The sequence below is a fragment of the Balaenoptera physalus genome (genome assembly GCF_965194825.1).
Source record: "Balaenoptera physalus genome assembly, chromosome: 7".
Lineage (NCBI taxonomy): Eukaryota > Metazoa > Chordata > Mammalia > Artiodactyla > Balaenopteridae > Balaenoptera > Balaenoptera physalus.
In genome coordinates this window covers 15,344,565-15,363,637 of record NC_138886.1, presented here as the reverse complement: position 1 = coordinate 15,363,637, position 19,073 = coordinate 15,344,565, and the positions used below count along the sequence as shown (strand labels likewise).

The window sequence follows — 19,073 nt, the reverse complement described above, 5'->3', positions numbered from 1 at the left end:
GGAAAATTACAGGGAAACGATATTCTGCACAAGAAAATGAAAACCTTTTTAACTGGCAGAAGTTTTGAGGGGTGAAACAGGTTGCCTTAGTAGGTAGAGGGCTCCTCATCACCGGCAGTATAGAAAGGGTACCCTGTAGGGATGCTCCAAAGAACCTATTAATGCATATTCAGTGCCCCTCCCTGCAGTGTCCCGCCTTTGAAAAAAATTACACACTCCCGCCCTCTGAACTCAGATAGGTTCCCATGACATGTTTTGGTTAATGAAATGTGCAAGTGATGTTTGCCACTTCCAAAACGGAGCTATGAGAACCAACACGTGGATCCATCGGGTTCTCTTTTCCCATCACCACAAGAACAACCATGTTCCATCTAGAGGCCACCGCTGTTCTCCAGATAAATGCCTTCTTCATTCTGTGAAGCAGAATCACAATTGACTTGTGATGATGTAGCGTCAGTAAGAAATGAGTATTTACATTTGCCAACCACTGAGATTCAGGGATTGTTTGTTAGCACAACATAACCTAGCCTATACTGATGATGGATACAGGAAGTGGCAAACTGGGGCCCATGGGCCTATTTTCACACATTAATTCTATTGGAATGCAACCACACAGATTGAAATATTGTTTACAGCTGCTTTCACATTACAATGGAAGAGCTGCATAGTTGCAACAGAGACTGTGTGTGACCCACAAAGCCTAAAATATTTACCATCTGGCTCTTTACAGAAAAAGTTGGCCAGCCAGTGTACTAGTTGATCATGAAGATTCTTTCAACCTTGATTTTCTGAGTCTATTCTGTGCTGGTCTTATTTCAATTATTAAGCAAATAGGCATCTATTAGGTGCCGGGTACTCTTTCAGGCACTGGTGAAAAGGCAAGGAACTAGAAACAAAATCCTGGCTCTCATGGAACTTACCCTTCAGTGAGGCAGACAATCAGAGGAGGATTTAAACTGGCAAAAGGGAGTGGGGGCAGGGAGACTTCTAAATGACAATTTTAACTTTGAAAAAGAGAATATGGTCTAAACTATGAAATTGCTAACGATAAGGAGGCCAAAATACTTTTTTTCTCCAACATAATTTTAAAATTCAATTTCATAAAATTGCAACATGAAGATGCCCTTGAAGCTTTAAGAAGAGGCTGAGTCAATTTAAACCTAAGCTTCTTCATAGAATTCATGATAAAAACCAAATGACACCTCTAAGACTCTGGGTCACCTGATCCCTAGATCAGCTGATGTCTGCAGATTCTCTTCTCACCTAACTCCCTTTTTTTGCTACATCCTGTACCACTACCACCTCTGTCCCCCAGATGCGCCAAGTTCTCTTTGTTCAAATTTTGGCTCCAGCTCTTATTAATAGCATGACCTTGGGAAGTTAAAACTAAGAGGCTTAACTTCTCTGATTTGCAGTTTCCTCATTAAAGCTTCCCGTGTAGGGTTTTTGTAAAAGTTAAATGAACAATTTTATATCTTGATTGTGGTGGTATCTTGATTACATGATTGGATATGTTTGTCATATTCATAGAACTGTTCACCTCAAAAGGGTGACTTTTTCTGGATGTAAATTATATCTCCATGAATGGGAAAACAAAATCAATTATGTAACCCATGTGAAGCTCTTAGTACGTGGTAGTTATCCAACTAATGTCATTTCCTGTGCTCACCCTGTTTTCTATTGCTTTCTCTGGAAGCCTTTGACAATCTGAGGCATTCTCTCTGTGGGCAACCGAAGCACCTTGCACATACTCACATTCTAACAGAACACGTACTGCATCACACTATGTGTGTCCATGTTCATGTTCCTCCTGGTCTGTAAGCCCCTTGAACGCAAGAGGCAGTACCTCATTCACCCTCCACTTCCTTGTTATCTGGCACATTAGTGGGTATGCAGAAAATGTGTTTGAATGAAGGTGAACTTACTTAGAGAGGATGTGCTTCACAGAGGACCGTGCTTCTCTTTTCTGGGCTGAACACAGCCCCCCTCTCGAGCCATCCCTCATGAGCAGGACCTGTACCACCTTTCCCAACATCATAGCTTGAGACCTGAAGCTACTTTAACTTCAGCTCAATAGTGAAGGGGACAGGTGCTCAGAAACATCGGAGTGAAAAAATGCACAAATTGAAAAAACATCCTAAGAGAACAATGATGCTAAAGGCCTTGACCACTAATTTCAGCACATATTTTATTTGGGATCCATTGCTACAAATTATGATTCTTGAGAACTATAACTGCCTTTTCATTCTTTCCATGCTATCAAGCACAATACTAGATCACAGTAGGTGTGTAAAAATAAAACTGTCCAATTCAGCCACTCTTAGGAAAGTCCTTTCACTCACCATGTTATTGAGGCAGGCACTGCACTAGATGCTAGAGATACAGTAATGAATAAGACGGTTTCTGACCTCAGGGGGCTCCAGTTGGGTAGGAGAACAAAATTCATAAATGTACAATTAAAATAAAATATACACACGTTTCAGCAAAAAGGAATAAAGAAAAGACCTCTACTTTTGTAAGAGTAGAGGAGTTTGGAATAGTTATTGTGGACAGGATTGAACCCAAGTGAAATTATAGTCCAGCATTTGCCAAGTTGTATAACACAGAATCATAGATCTGCAGATGTAACCAAGATCAAATACATTCAGGAAACTCTGTGTATTTAATCCAGCTCTTGAGACTCCTAATACACATTAGCCCAGTTAAGGCACTGAGAAGTCCTGCAGTAAATAAGTGTGGTTTATGTTATTTAATCCAGTGTTTCAGTATTATTGAGCTTTTGCTACATTTCTGTTTCCTAACAAACAGCCTCCAAATCCCAGTGGTTTACAACCACAAAGGTTTATTTCTTGCTCATGTTTCATGCTGGCTGGGCTTTGGCTCTGCATCAGATGTCTTCTTCTTTTGGATCTATAGTGAAGGAGTGGCTTCTCTCAGGTATATGCCATTCTCATAACAGAGGGAAACACGTAAAAGCCAAGCCAGGCAATGTCTCCTCAAGTGTCTTCTAAGATGAGGCATGCATTATATTCGCTTACATTCCACTGGCCAAAACAAATCATATGTCCAAGTGCAATGTCAACTAAGTGGGGTGTATACATCTCCCACAGGACAGCATTGCCTGTCACATGCAATGCACTGGTATCTATAATTCTCTCAGGGAAGAGAGCGATGCAATCATGCAACCTACCACAAAATAAACTTATATTTCCACCAAAGCTTATTTTTTAAAATTTAATTGCCATATGATCCAGCAACTCCACTCTTAAGGTATATACTCAAAAGAATTGCACAGAAGTATTCAAATAAAAACTTGAACACACTGTTCATAGAAGCAATATTAACAAAAAGGTGAAGACAACCTAAATGTCCATCAACTTATGAATGGATAAACAAAATGTGGTCTATCCACACAATGGAATCTTAACTCAGTCATAAAAGAATGAAGTACTGTTACATGCTACAACATAGATGAAGCCTGAAAACATTTTATTACATCAAAGATGCCAGAAACACACACAAAAAAGCATATTGTATGATTCCAATTGTATGAAATGTCCAGAATAGGCAAGTCCATAGAGACAGAAAGCAGATTAGTAGTTGTCTGGGGCTGGAGGGAGTGGGGAAGGGGAAATTACTTTAATTTTATTACTTTAAATTACCTTAATGAATATGGAATTTCCATTTGGGATGGTGAGAAAGTTCTGGAACTAGATAGTGATGACAGTTGCACAACACTGTGAATATACTCAGTGCCCCTGAATTGTGGATTTTAAAATGTTTAAAACATTAAACTTTGTGTGATATATATTTTATCACAGTAAAAAATTAAGATTCAAAGCAAATTGATTTGACAGTTCAAATAAATTTAAATCAGTAAATATTTATTGAGCGTATACTACAAACTAAACACTGAAATAAGAAGTGAATAATGAACACATTAAAAAGGATATGATTCTACTTTCAGGGAATTTAATTGCAATTTAGTAGAAATATGAACAATTGTGCACATGAAACGAGGTAGAATGTATCTAGAACACAGTAGAAGTGCATGGAAAGTGCTAAATTTGCAGGGCCAAAGAAGAGCTTAATTCTGCCTAAGATGTATTGTGAGGGAAAAAAATAAAGATTGACTTAATAATCTTAAAAAATAAACAGGTACCGTGTTTAAAGAGAGTCAATGTATAAATTTCCATGGGTGATTTATTTAGGTTTTGGCCATCCTGACACCTGATTTGTGTACAATCAGAGATCAACAAGGAATCAAGTGGGATGTGGTGGTTAAAGTAGGTCAAATTGTCACATTGATCACGGATCAGTCAGGAGTTCCATGCTGCACACTCGGCCACAGGTTTATTGAAAGGTATAGCCCCATGTGACCACATACCAAACGATAAGTCTTCTGATATTCCCTCCCCTCAACACCAGCTTATGCTCCATTAGCATTTCCACCTCTTTCTGTACAAGTCTGAGTCTTGAGTCACCAAATTATTCCAGATTTCCCCCGGTCAGAGGCAGCCCTTTTTAGAGTCATCTATACCTGGAATGTTGCGAGGCTTTCGTAATCGTCTGTTATAAAGGTATTTGATCTTTTCTGGTTCTGGATTCTTTTGAGAGTATGAGAATAGCTATGGAAATGGCACACCTACGCACATCCACAAGTTGGCAAGTAATTTTAGGAAAATCACAGACTTTCTAAAGTAAATAGCAGAACCTATCAGCACGTAGAAAGCGCTATACAACTACCTCCTCCAATAAAAACCATGATTATACGTTCCAGGTTGAGACACAATATGCTACACACTTTAAGAGCACTGGCATTGAGTGGACCTGTGTTCGAATTCTTGCTCTGCTGGCTACAAGAGCGTTACTTAACTTCTGTGAGCCTCAATTTGCAAATCTGGAAAATGGGTCTGTGTTGAGGTTTCTGAGAGATTAATATAAAGGAATGAGCTCTATACCTGGCACATGAGAACTATCCAGGAAATCATAGCTATTATTTTGTATCAGCCCTCTTGGGTTTTAGGTCAGGGGCTTTCAACATATTTTTCAAATAAATGCAGAACCATGACTCCAAAGCAGTGGTGTTTTTATTCCCATTTATTAGAAGACCTAGAGAAGCTCAGAAACTTAATTAACTAGTCCAAGGACTTATCACTATCACATGTGCTCTCGGACATTCCCTATTTGTCCTCTGATTGAGTTTTAACTGATATCTTCAATCCACTTCCTAAGAGGAGCTTCACTTCTCACAAGGCAGGGAACATGATGTTCCTTGGCTCATAAAGGAAAACCAATATTTGGAGTCAAGCAGTTGGGTGGAAGTCAGCAATCCCATTTGTCGTGAAGGCGCTGCTCTTTTATCCAACAGGCTTTACAGACAGAGCCACAGGAAGACGGAAACATGGATTCCCCTCAGTGCCTCCTAGGCCCCTGCTCATCGACAAGAAGGGCCTTATATGTCCATGCCACTCTCTCACTTTGTCCCAGCTTACCCTTCCCCCTCCCCATATCCTCAAGTCCATTCTCTAGTAGGTCTGTGTCTTTATTCCCGTCCTGCCCCTAGGTTCTTCATGACCATTTTTTTTTCCCTTAGATTCCACATATATATGTGTTAGCATACTGTATTTGTTTTTCTCTTTCTGAGTTACTTCACTCTGTATGACAGACTCTAGCTCCATCCACCTCACTACAAATAACTCAATTTCGTTTCTTTTTATGGCTGAGTAATATTCCATTGCATATATGTGCCACATCTTCTATATACACTACCAAACGTAAAATAGATAGCTAGTGGGAAGCAACCGCATAGCACAGGGAGATCAGCTCGGCGCTTTGTGACCACCTAGAGGGGTGGGATAGGGCAGGTGGGAGGGAGAGAGATGCAAGAGGGAGGAGATATGGGAACATATGTATATGTATAACTGATTCACTTTGTTATAAAGCAGAAACTAACACACCATTGTAAAGCAATTATACTCCAATAAAGATGCTAAAAATAAATAAATAAATAAATAAATAAATAAATAAATAAATAAATATTTTTAAAAAATAAATAAAAAATGTGTTTATAAAAAAAAGAAGGGCCTTAGTCGCAAGCTGTTGCCTGTGACCCAGGGCTAATTCTTAATGAGAATTCAGCCCGAAGCTGCCGACTAGAGCAGGCTCTGGCAACAATCACTCCGCCTTCCACTGGGGTCACAAGGCCACATGGGGTGATGGGGCTTCATGAAAAGAAGGCCTGATGACGTTCCTTCCCCTCTTCCTCGACTACTGCAGCTGGGCAGGGACTTGTTCCCATTCTACCCACATCTAGAATGTGTTGTGCTGACTCAAGGCTCCCTGAGAAAAGTAATCACGGATCCCAGGCGGCTAGGAACCAAAAACCGGGGGATCTTGGGAAAGTGACTTCACCTCTTGGGGCCTCAGTTTCTTCATCTATGTAATGGGGAGCATGAGCCCCATCTCTTAGCTGGTGGGAGGGATAAACTGGCTCATGGATATGAGCACAATATGCCTAAGAAGGAGTAACAGCTCAAAATAACGTTAATTTTAAACAGTTCAAATACTCTGTTCCCCTCTCTCTATTACTTGTTGCAAGAGGATTTTAAAAATCATTATCTTCACTCCATTTATAATGCCTGGCTTCAGAGGAAAGGGATTATCGATTCTACTTCTCTTCCTCATCCTCCCTCTGCTTTTCCTCTACTTCCTCCTCTATCCCCTCCCTCTCTTCCTCTCCCGCTCCTCCATCCTTTACTCTTCCACTCCCTCTCCCCTTCCTCTTTCTCTCCTTCCCCCATCCTCCTTCTCTTGTCCCTGTAACGCCAATCCTATGCAAAAATCTCAATTCAGCAAATACATATTGAGCCCCAATGTCCACAGCATTCTGTTGAATACAATGAAACACAAAGTTGGCAAAATCCCGGCCTTAACGAGGCCAATCATCAAATCTAATAGAAGAGGTAAAACCCAAATGCAAAAGAACATGTTGCAAGGTGAAGTTTTAAAAAATGCTGTACAAGAGGTCTTAAAGAGGCTTCTCAGAAGAGGTGGCATTTGGAGGAGTAAAGGGGCATGACTCTTGCCTGAAAGATGGACACATCCAACGCAACAGAAAAGGCACATGCACTTTGAAGAATGCTATCCAGGCAAGAAGGCTCCTGGCATAGAGTAAGCCCTCAGGACATTGTCCTTAGGTTGAACTGGATCCAGCATGATGGAGGATGAGAATCGTAAGAATTCAGAGAAAGAAGCTCACTATGGGCTGGGTGATTTATTCATTTAATTATTTATCCATTCATTTATAAATTCATTTAACAAATACCTTCTGATCATTCTTTATGCACCAGGTTCTATACATCACACTAGAGATAGAGATGGCTCTTACCAGTGAGGAATTTATACTCCAACTAGGGAGTCAGATTAATAATAGGATGATTATACTATTGCATGACAAATCCTAGGGAAGAAGGTGGGCAGGGTGTCTAACAACCAGGGCAGAAGCATTAAGAGAAGTTTTCCTGGGAGAGGTGAAAGTCCAGGAACTGGAGAGATGATATACAAAAGTTTGAAGCAATAAAAAACAAAAAAAAGATGCCTGTAGTAAAATGTAAGAAACTCCACAGGCCTGGAGTAAGGATATAGTATGTATTGGATGATGGAATAAGACAAAGCCAAGAAAATTGGCAAGAGTTTGATTATGAATAGCCTGGTGCCCAGGTCTATTCCTTATACCCATATCAGAGATTGTGAAGGGTTTTAAGCAGAGAAGTGACAGTATTTGATTTGATTTTAAGAAGAGCACACTGGCTGCTTCAATGGGGATGGACCAGCAGGAGTGATCAGAATCAAGGAGGCTGGTTTGACAATCACTGCAATGATCCAGGAAAGAGAGAAATGATGACGGGAGGAGGTGAGCCAAGACAGGGGTAAAGAAGGAAGGATTTCTAATGAGGGGATGGATATTAGTGCTGGGTATGGAAAGACGGACTGAACTCAATGAAAGAGAGAAGGGAAGTCATTTAGGGCGTGAAGAGATTCTGAGTGCATGAGTGATAGGAGATAGAGACTGGTCTGGAAGAAGCTGAGGTTTCAAGAAGAGACACAAGGAAAGAAAAGAAGGGGTAAGGGGGAGGAGGAAGAAGGAGGGATGAAAGAAGAAGGAGAAAGAGGAGGAGAAATAATTTAAGATCAACAAGTGAAATGGGCCATTTGAACGTGAATATTAGGAGGAGGCTTTCAAAACACAGCAGAGTCTCGGGTGTCCTCTCTGGAGGTGCAGAGTGTAGATGATGCCTGGAGTCTTTTGTCCCATATCCCCTCACTGCCTAGCATCCCATCTTTTCAAGATCTTGACTGTACTCTTGTCCATCTTTCTCTTTTGGAAACTGAGAGTGGGTTAGTGACTTCACTCCTTTTTCTGTGAGGAAAACACTACGTGTCATTGAATCTAAGATGCCATTTATTGTAAAACATATCATTGTTTTGCATACACTAAGAAAAAAAAATAACCTGCCAATTAAACTATGACATACCATCAGTTATAAGAAACATTCTAATTTCAGAGATATTAAAATCTGAAAAATCTTGTAACACATCTATGAAAAGTGATCAGAAGTAAAGTTTAAGAGAATGGTCCCATTACCACAACTGTGAATTGTACCCACCCCACCTATGGGTCCATAGGTTCTCCTTCCCTTCACTCTGTATGAACTTGCAGGAGCTCTTATCTAAGGCAAATAATTCCAGTCATATACAAGATCCTATTCACTCTTACCTGCTCAACTATGACCCTAAAATAATCCCTCTTACTCATAGAATCAATGTTTCCCTCTCTGAAGAATAACTCCCATCAGCATATAAAAGTTTTGTTGCTTCTATGTTAAAAGAGAAGAAAAACTCATGCACTCCACGTCACCTTCTGCTACTGTGCCATTCACTGCGAGATTCCTCCGTAGAGTTTGCTAAACCCCTACCTTCACTTCCTCTCTTCTTATTTTCTCTTAAACTCACTCTACTCAGGCTTCCACTCCCATAATTCCATTGAAGCATCATTGTTAGGGTCACCCATGACCTCCATGTTGCTAAGCCCACTACTCTGTTCTCATCTTCATCTTACTCATCCTATAAGTGGCGTTTGACACAGTTGACAACGACCTCTGCTTTGAAAAACATTCTTCCCTTGGTTTCCAGGATACCACACTCTCTTGGCTCTCGTCCCACGACACTGCCACCCGCATCCCTGGCCACTTCTTAGCTTCCTTTCCTTGTTCCTCATTAGTATGCCTTTACCCCAACTCTTCAATATTAAATTCCCTATGGCTCAATAACTGGATTCCTTCTTTTCTCTATCTACACTCTCTCCCAAGGTAATCTTGTCCAATCTCATATCATTAAATATCATCTCCATGCTAATTTATATCTCTGTTCTCTCCCCTGACTTTCCAAATGTTCACTCAACGTTGACATTGGTATATATAAGAGACTTCTCAAACCTAGGTTCAAACCCAATTAGGTTCGAACCCAATTCCTCATATCCCATCAGAACAGATCCCTCCCACAGTATTCACCACAGCAGTAAGGCAATTCCATCATTGCTGTCGCTCAGGCAAAACTTTGGGAACAACCTCGGCTTCTCTCTTTTTCTCACAAGCATTTTCTCAGTCCATCGCTAACTAATGTCAGCACTACTTAAAAATATATCCACAATCCAAACACTTCTTACAACCCTCACTGCCACTGTCATGGTCCAGGCCGCCATTTTCTCTCACCTTGATAAACACTATAGCCTCCAAGCTGGTTTCTCTGTATGTGGTCTTGCCCTCTACAGTTCTTTTCTACATAACAGTCATAGTAATTCATGTAAAATGTAAGTCAGCTCCAGTTACTCCACTGCCTGAATTTCCAGTGGCTTCTCATTTCATTCAGAGTAAAATCATGGAAGTCTGTTCCATGATCTACAAATTTCTAGATGACCTATTCCCACACTATCTCTCTGATTGTAAAGAAAATATATTTCTTTCTTTACTTGTTTCTTTCTTTCTGCTCCCCCAACACCCACACACTAAATATAAACTCCAAAATGATTATGACTTAGCTTATTCACGTCTCTACATCCCGCTCTTAAAACAATGTCTGACATATAGTTGATGTTCAATAAATATTGCTAAATGAATAAGTGAATGTGTGAATGAATACATTTCTGGATTATCCCTAGATTTCAGCAAAATATTTTCTCTGCAGCTGTTTCCACTTCAGTGAGCTACAGAGGCAGAGGTCGGCTCTCTGTACATCCATCTCACCAGATGGATACTAGATTAAATTACATGACAATGTCGGTAAAACACTCAATGGGCTTCTTGGAGAAAGAAGGATAAAAATAATAAGTTATCATTATGCCACTAGCATTATTACAACTAGTTTAGTTCGGTGGTTGCTGTTTTGACTACTAATACCTTCTGTTCATTTCCATGATCCTTTCTTCCTCATTTTGAGTCTCCTTCTCCAATCCTCCTCTTTCTGTTTCCTATTTCCCTCCATCCTGTCTTGTGAACCTTTTATGAAACACCACAAAGTGAATGTCATTAGACTGTCATTCATATCATCCTCAATCTACCCAAATAAGCCTCTGCAGAATCTCACGCCAGCCTCATTCAGAGGCTTTAGGAGGGGAATAGAGGAATACAGAGCAACCCGTTTTGAGAAGGAGAAACTCTGAAGTCAGGTCGGGTTAAAATTCTGGCTCAACCACTTATTAAGACACCTCTCTCAGCCTCAGTTTTCTCACCTACAAAATGGGGATGTTATTTATGCCTTCCTTATAGGAATGCTATGAAGATTAAAAATGCAATAAATCCAATTATACAAAACAAATAAATAAGAGTTAAAATAAAAACAAATACATAAATGTAAATATAATAAAAATAAATTAACACAGTCCCTGGCACTCAAGGAACTGTTTTATAAATAGTATCTATTATTGCTGGTTCCTCCACCCCTCAGTCCATGCAGTTTCCCTTCTAGCTGGGCTGGATCACAGCCTGATCATTTGTCTCTGCTTTATTCATGTCTTCTCTTTGCAGAGGATGTGAAGATAGAGCATATTATTAAATAAATTTTTAATAGCTGCATATTGTATACACAGAAATGTATACATATAAATCATGTGTGTACAGCTGCATGAATTTTCACAAAGTAAACACATCCATGTGTGGCTACTGCGATCAAGAAACAGAACATTACTAAGACTTCCAGAAACCTCTCTCATCTCTCTTCAGTCACTTCCCCATTCCTCCTCCACAAAGGTTAATGCTCTTTGGAATTCTAAAGCAATGTATTTGTTTTACTGTTTCTGAGCTGTGTAAGAATGGAATCATACAGCATTTCCTCTTTCGTGTCTGGCTTCTGTTATTTAATGTTGCATTCATGAGATTCTTCTATATTTTTGCATGAAAGGGTAGTTGATTTTTTCTCATTTCTGTATTGTAGCCCATCATGTGAATGTATGATAAGTTATTTACCCATTTTTATGTTGATGGGCATTTGGGGCTATTTCCATTTGGAGGACTATTTTGAACAAAACTCCTATGAACAGTCATGGTTTTTGGTGAACAAAGGTAACATTTCTGTTGGGCATATTCCTAGGAGTTGTAATTGTTAGGTCATAGGGTGAGGACATATTGAGTTTTCAGTAGAAGCTGCCAAAAAGAGTTTCCCAAAGTGGTTGTACTAATTTATTCTCCCAGGAGCAATGCATGTAAGTTCCCAGTGTTCAACATTGTCACTCCTTGATTCTGTCAGATTTTTCAGATGAGCCAGACTGATCGGTGTGTTATGACACTGTTTTAATTTACATTTTCTGAGGACTAGTAAAGTTAATCACCGTTTCAAATATTTATTAGCCATTTTGATATTCTTGTTTGCGAAGCGCCTGTTCATGCCTTTTACCCATTTTCTTGTCTTTCCGGATTGTCTGCCTTTCTCTTATTGGTTTTAGAGGTTATTTACATATTTTACACATGAGTTCTTTGTCAGATACATTTATCACCAATATTGCCTTCCAGTCTGTAACTTGCCTTTTCATCCTATGAATAGCATCTTCTGATAAACAGAAATTCTTAATTTTAAAGTAGTCCAATTTATCAATCTTTTTCTTTTACTTAGTGCTTTATGTATGCTACTGAATAAATATCAGCCTACCCAAAAGTCATGAGATATTCTTCTGTCTTATATTTAAGAAGTTTTTTTTGTTTTACCTTCCACCAGGAGAATATTTTTCCTCCTTTCTATGTTTCCTCTACCTAGACAGAATGGATTACCTCCTTTTCCACATCTCTGTAATAGTACACATTACTTTTACTAGCTCTACTATATTATACACTACCTTGAATCGTATGTATTTTCCTGTCTGTCGGCTCTATCTTATTCCCACTCTCCATTCACTCAAATACCTAAATCTTTCATGGTCTTTTCACTAAATCCTGGTAATGACACCTCCTAAGTAACTCCAAAATTGGTCTGTTTCTCTCCATCCCAACTGTTGCTTCCATGGTTTCAGTCTGTGACATCTCACCTTGAATACTGCAGTAGCCCTTAACTAACCGGTCACCAACCTCCAAACTACTCCTCTCTAATTAATTGACCACACAGTAGCCAGAGTGATCTTCCAAAACATTAATCTCTTCCTGCTACTTTGTTTTTTAAAACCCTTTTATGGTTCCCATTACTCTCAAATTAATATTCAACTCATTAATGTGCTACAAAGGCCTTCTAGGATATGACATATTATTTTCCCTTTCTCACCATTGATATCTCTGCTTTAATCTCTTAAGATCTTTTCAATTTCCTTGAATGCCATTCACTAGGACTCTGCTCCATAGCTATGTCCCTGCCCCCTTCTTCACTCTTCAGGTCTCATTCTGTGCATCTTTTTATCAAGAAAACTTCCCTGATTCTCCAGTAGGTGAAATCTCCATACTACTGGGTATCAAAGAACCCTCACAGTTCTTTTCCATCCAAACTCATTGCACATTATTATTTGTCTAAACCCATGTTTTTTGATAGAGTGTATATTTCCTTGGGGCAAAAAGTATGTCTGTCTTGTTCACCACTGTTTTCTGTGTGCCTAGCTCAATGCCAACATGAGTTCTTGAAAAATATTTGCTGAATTGAGTTGAACTGATCTGTGCTCATATGCCCAGGATCTAGCACTGAATTTGGCACATAGTCAGTCTCGATAAAGGTTTGGTGATTCAGCATCTTCCTAAGCATCAGTATCAATTCCATCACCAACACAGTGGAATGATGATTAAATAGTTTCTATAGGGGCTTCCCTGGTGGCGCAGTGGTTGAGAATTTGCCTGCCAATGCAGGGAACACGGGTTCGGGCCCTGGTCTGGGAGGATCCCACATGCCGCGGAGCAGCTGGGCCCGTGAGCCACAACTACTGAGCCTGCGCTTCTGGAGCCTGTGCTCCGCAACAAGAGAGGCCGCAATAATGAGAGGCCCGCGCACCGCGATGAGGAGTGGTCCCCGCTTGCCGCAACTAGAGAAAGCCCTCGCGCAGAAGCGAAGACCCAACACAGCCATAAGTAAAATAAATAAATAAATACTTCCTTTAAAAAAAAAATAGTTTCTATAACATCCCTACCAAACGTCACCAACATATAACCCTAATAACAAGAGAGTCACTATATGCTTCAGCAGGACATTGGACATGAATGTGCATTAGAAGATCTATTTTATACTGAGTTTAAACTGAGATCTAGTTTAAACCTGGGATCCTTGTAATTTCCTACATGTAGATCAGGTTTGCCCCATTTTATCCATATTATTGAATTTGACTAACTTTTCTGCAAGACAGCCCTTTAGGTATCCACAGACACATCCTTTTGCTCCAAGTCCTCCTTCATCAGTTATGTACTATAAGACACTCTCCTTCAGTTTCTTGATGTCCCTCTTGAAATGTGTTGCCCACACTTGGACCCAATCCTCCAGGTGTGCTCTGACCAATCTAGAACAGAACAAAGCTGTCATGTCCTTCTTTTGTGTGAATAACATACTGCTAATAATGTAACCAATGGCAGATCTGGGTTTTAGGACTGAGGCTTAGGCTACAGGTGCTTAATGAGAAAAGGAATTCAAAATTACATGTGAACATGAATATGTAGAATGAGAAAATTTAGGGACTCAGAAGGTGAGGGAGCCCTGGATCTTAAGCTTCCTTAGCTTCACTGTAAATCAGCTTCTAAATGGCCCTAAGATCTTAATAAATTCCTAGTGACATCCTGTTAATCCCGACTAAATTTACTCTGATTATAACTCACCTCCTACATGCACAGCAGGGTGATCAAACACAGACCGGAGCCATACTTCCTGGATTCAAGCCCTGCTCTCACTCCACAAGCTCACTGTAGGCATCCCAGGAGCTAATATTGAAAATCCTGGAGCACCCAAGGTAGGTCTGCCTTCCTTATTCATTTTCTTATCAGGCATTACCAAACTCATGTCTACTCTTTTGTCTACTAAAGGGGTGTAGGATTATTCTTCATGTATTTGAGGTTTTGTTTTGTTGGCTTTTGTTTTAACACTAAACCACTCTCTTGGCCTGAATTTTCCTGATGGGTTTTCATTCATTGCTCCCAAGTGACACTACCAAGCTCGTTCTGTACCACTTTCCAACCATCTTCTATAACAGGAGCATGAATCAAAGAGTTGCCAAGGAACCAGAATATAAAAGTCATATTAGGCTCTGTTTAGCTCGACCTGCCAATCTCAACCCAACTTTCCTCCCACTGACATTCAGAATCACCTTTATCAGATACCTTTCTAAAAGGTCACATTCTTAGTTCGCTCAAAGTTAAAGCATATGCCATTTTTTATGACTATAAAGTTAATACATGATCATTATAGGAAAGTTAGAAAAGGAATTGGAAGACTAAAATAAATCATCTCTAACCTAATCATCCAGAAGTAACCTCTTTTAACATCTCACATAATTCCTTGCAATGTTATTTTTCCTTATCCTTTTACATTAATTAAGATCATGCCATACATTCAGTCAGAAACCATCCACTTTTTAATTAACATTATAGTAAATCATTTTCACGTATCTTGAAAATTCTTTATAAACAACATTTTAGCACCTGCCTAATATTATGTTGTGTGGATGCTACATAATTCATTAGTCTCCTCATGTGGAAAATTGAGCTCCTTACATTGTTTTTTTCTTTGCTATTATAAATTATGCTTTTTAAAACAGCACTATCTATACTTAAAGTCTTATCATTTTTCCCCCTACAATCTCCCCTCCTCTTTATGATGAATGAATCAGGATAAAATGACTATTTTAAAGAGTATATTTTCTTCAAGGTCTTGAGTATATATGGAGCACATAACATGTACCTGACATATAATAGATAATAAACAAATACAAATATGTATGTATTTCAACAAATTAATCCTTAGAATTGTTGCAATTTCACTAGCCATGCCTAAGAGTATCTGTCTTTCTATATTCCAGCCAGCATTGAATGTTCTCATTTGTAAACTCTGCTAAAAGCACACACACATATACACAAATACATATGGGTGTATGAATATACTGAAGACCACTAATGATTTATTTTTATTTGTTAATAAGGAGAAGGAAGTTTACATAGAACCAAAAATTCTATAAAATGCCCTATAGTTCTTGGAATTCAAATAATATCTGCCAAAATACATTGAGAATCAAACACAATAATGTAGGAAATTCAGAGGCTATGATATAAAACTTTAATATATATTAGATCTGGAACATCTATAAATAACACTGTTTAGACATTTTCATCAAAATAATCAGAAAAAGCTCACATTTCCATACTTTATATCTGAAAACTAATTAATAACCATGAATTTAATGTCCCATATATGTTAAAATTTTAAAAAAGACATCATATCATAACTGTCTTAATTTGCATATTTTTATTTTTTGTTGGTTTCTCTGCCTTTCATCTTAGTTTTCATTCTCCCTCCACATCATGCCTCCTGATACCCTCTCATCCCTCCTCCCCTAGGCTTCTCTCCCCTCCCCCTCTCTGTTCCCATCATTTCCACTGACATCCTACCTTGAAGGTGCAGTTTGCTCTCCGTGCTTTGCAGAAGGACGGAACTCACAGAGTCCAGATTGTCATAGCTGTTACAGCCCAGAGGCCCAGTGCGTGTCTCTGTGACCTGGAGGGGACATCAAGGGCGACAGATGTGAGACAGATGCCCTTGTCTGGGACAGATCCTGCAGAGTCAGCCCCCAGCAGAGCTCAGGCAGCAGAGAAAGCCTGACCTGAGCCAGTGGCCACTTCTTGAGCCCATTGCCTGTGTCAAGGACCATGCCTGACTGTTGCCAAGCAGACAACGGGATAGCAGGGCAACCTAGCAGACTGGAGCCAGGACGCCCACGTTCTATCCTTGGTTCTCACTGCCCAAAGCCATTTTAAGTATTATATGAACTAAAAATAAGTGGAAACACTATAGTGTATTTCGAAAGCATGGGCTTTGGAATTAGGAGAGTCAGTGTTGAATCCTGGCTAGGCCCCTTATTTGCTGTGTGCCCTCAGGCAGTCACTTCTCTAAGCTCCTGCAACCTGAAGTTGGTAAATCCTTCCAGGAAGATGGTGAGACTAAACCTGACGGGTATAAGTGCCTGACACATGGCATATGTTCAATAATTGACATCTTATTACCAGAGTCTCTATAAATTGTAACGTGCATTATCGATGAGTACATATGCATTATCATTAGGCAAGAACAATAAAATTATTCCCATTTTCCAAAAAAAAATTAGCAAAGAGCACAGTCAGCTCCACTGCAGAATGGTCACCCCAGTCCTCTGGTGGTGTGTTTCTAAAACACTGTGTTAGAATAATTGAGGTGGTGGACAACAGGGAAACAGCTGTTCTAAAAGATAACCTTGAAATATGAATGGTTTAGTATGTAAAGTGGTTTCTTCATGTCTTTAGCCCTTACTTTCCATTATTTAACACAATCACTTGTAGGCTTGTTTTGAGGTTTGCATCCAGCTGTAAGGACACAGCACTGACTGTTGTCGGGAATGATGACTTGGGAAATAGTCACACAGATCTCCCAATGCCAGCTCTGCCCCTGTCCAGCAGCAGAGCCTTGGATCACTAACTCCCCTTTCTAAGCCTCAATTTCCGCATCTACACAATGTCAGTAATACTGTTACCCACCCTAACAGTAAAGGGATCATATTTTTGAAGTATCTAGCACTTAGGAAACAGTACAAAAATGGAAGGTTATTAGGCTTTGCTTTTAAAAAATCATTTATTCTTTTTTGTGTACAGAATAATGACATCATTATTGTTAAATGAGATTCAAAACTACCAATCCATCTTGCTAAAGATGCTCAGGAAGAGAAAACCACGGGCAAAACTTCCCCACCTGGGTCAGCTGCTCATCTTAGACAAAGCTGGCAGGGAGACCAAGTCTAGCCAGTTGGGTCTTGAGGTAGCATCAAGAAATGGCTAGAAAAATCCAAGTGCCAGATTGTCGAGGATGGTGCTATTGCAAGAACGGCTTCTTGAGTGGCCTGTGTGCAATTTCTCTAAGAAATTCCTCGTAAGGAGGCACACTGCACTTCCGGGATGCACAAAAGAGGATTACCTTCTGACAGAGCTTCAATATCTCAATTCCGCATCCCATCCCGCGTGGAGGGAACCATTTGGTGATAATGCAAACCAGGCCTTTGCTTCACTCAGACTCCGATGGCTTCATCAAGCTCCATCTCTCTGTGCTGAGTTCCCTAACACCATAATCCCCCCAATATAGGCGATTCTTCTCGGATAAGCTGGCTCTTTGTTGATCTGATTTATTTCTCCCCTTCCTCCCTCCCTCCTCAGCAAGTCTCTCCCCTCCCACATTTTTCTCTTCCCTTGGTCAGTTTCCGACTCATCTGCCTGATTTCCACCAACACTCCCCGGCAACCCCTCATCCCTTCACACACACACACTTTTTCCCTAGAGATACCTTTTAAAGTCTTGATATAAGACTAGGTCTGCATTTTATTCAGAAGAAAGATGCTCAGGAAGAGAAAATAGACTGAATGATGAGAGGTAAAATGCAGGTATAATCTGGTTTAAGAAACTTTGAGATGCAAAAAAATCTTCATTGAAACCCTCCAAAGAACTAATCCTTTTTTATCAAAAATGTCCTCCTTTATTCTCTTTATAAAGGTAATCCTTGAATTTACTGCATTTAAAGTGGAATTTTTTTAAGTACCTGTGCTCTAAGGCATTGAGCTGAAAGTCCACAGCTGCTCTTACCAATGTGGCTATTTAAACTTAAATAAATTAAAAAAAAAAAACCTTACAAATTTAGTGTCTAAGTAGCCACATGTCACATGCTCCATAACCCCATATGACTAGTGGCTCCTGTCTTGGCCAGCACAGATACAGTCTCTCCATTATCTTGGAAGGGTCTATTGGACAGCGCTGAGGTAGATGAGCATGGGTCGGCACATGACAGACTGCCTGATTTATAAATAAAGTTTTATTGGAACACAGCCATGCCCATTTTTTACACACTGATTGTATGGCTGATTTTGTGCTATAGCAGCACAGTTGAGTTGTACTAATACCGATCATATGACCTGCAAATCTTAAAATATTATTGACCCTTTACAAAAAATACTCGTGGATCCCTGGTCTAGAGAGTAGAGTTCTAGCCCCTGTTAATGTACTGGCTAGGTGTGTAACCCTGAGCAGAAGTCTTTAACCCTTGGACCTGAGTGTTCCCATCTGTAAAATGGGGAGGGAGGATGAAAAACACAGGTGTTAACTAATTACTGACCTAGGCATAATCTGACTCTTGAGAGCTCTGTGACCTTTCGAAAATGATTTACCCACTGTAGCCTGTTTCTTCATCTAGAAAGGGAGGCTGGAAATCATGCACACAGAGTTTTAAGAGTGAAGGAGAGTAAACTGGGACGAAGTGAGAGAGTGTCATGGACACATATACACTACCAAATGTAAAATAGCTAGCTAGTGGGAAGCAGCCGCATAGCACAGGGAGATCAG

General features: G+C 39.8%; 1 protein-coding gene across 4 annotated transcripts in view; it reads right to left on the bottom strand.

Annotated features, from left to right (window-relative positions):
• Positions 1-19,073, bottom strand: part of BRINP1 (BMP/retinoic acid inducible neural specific 1) — a 505,846-nt gene that overhangs the window by 40,334 nt on the left and 446,439 nt on the right. For all 4 annotated transcript variants that reach the window (XM_082470420.1, XM_082470421.1, XM_082470422.1 and 1 more), the window contains one exon: positions 16,110-16,215. In XM_082470420.1, the coding sequence (XP_082326546.1) occupies positions 16,110-16,215 (106 nt within the window). The remainder of the gene's footprint in view (positions 1-16,109; positions 16,216-19,073) is intronic.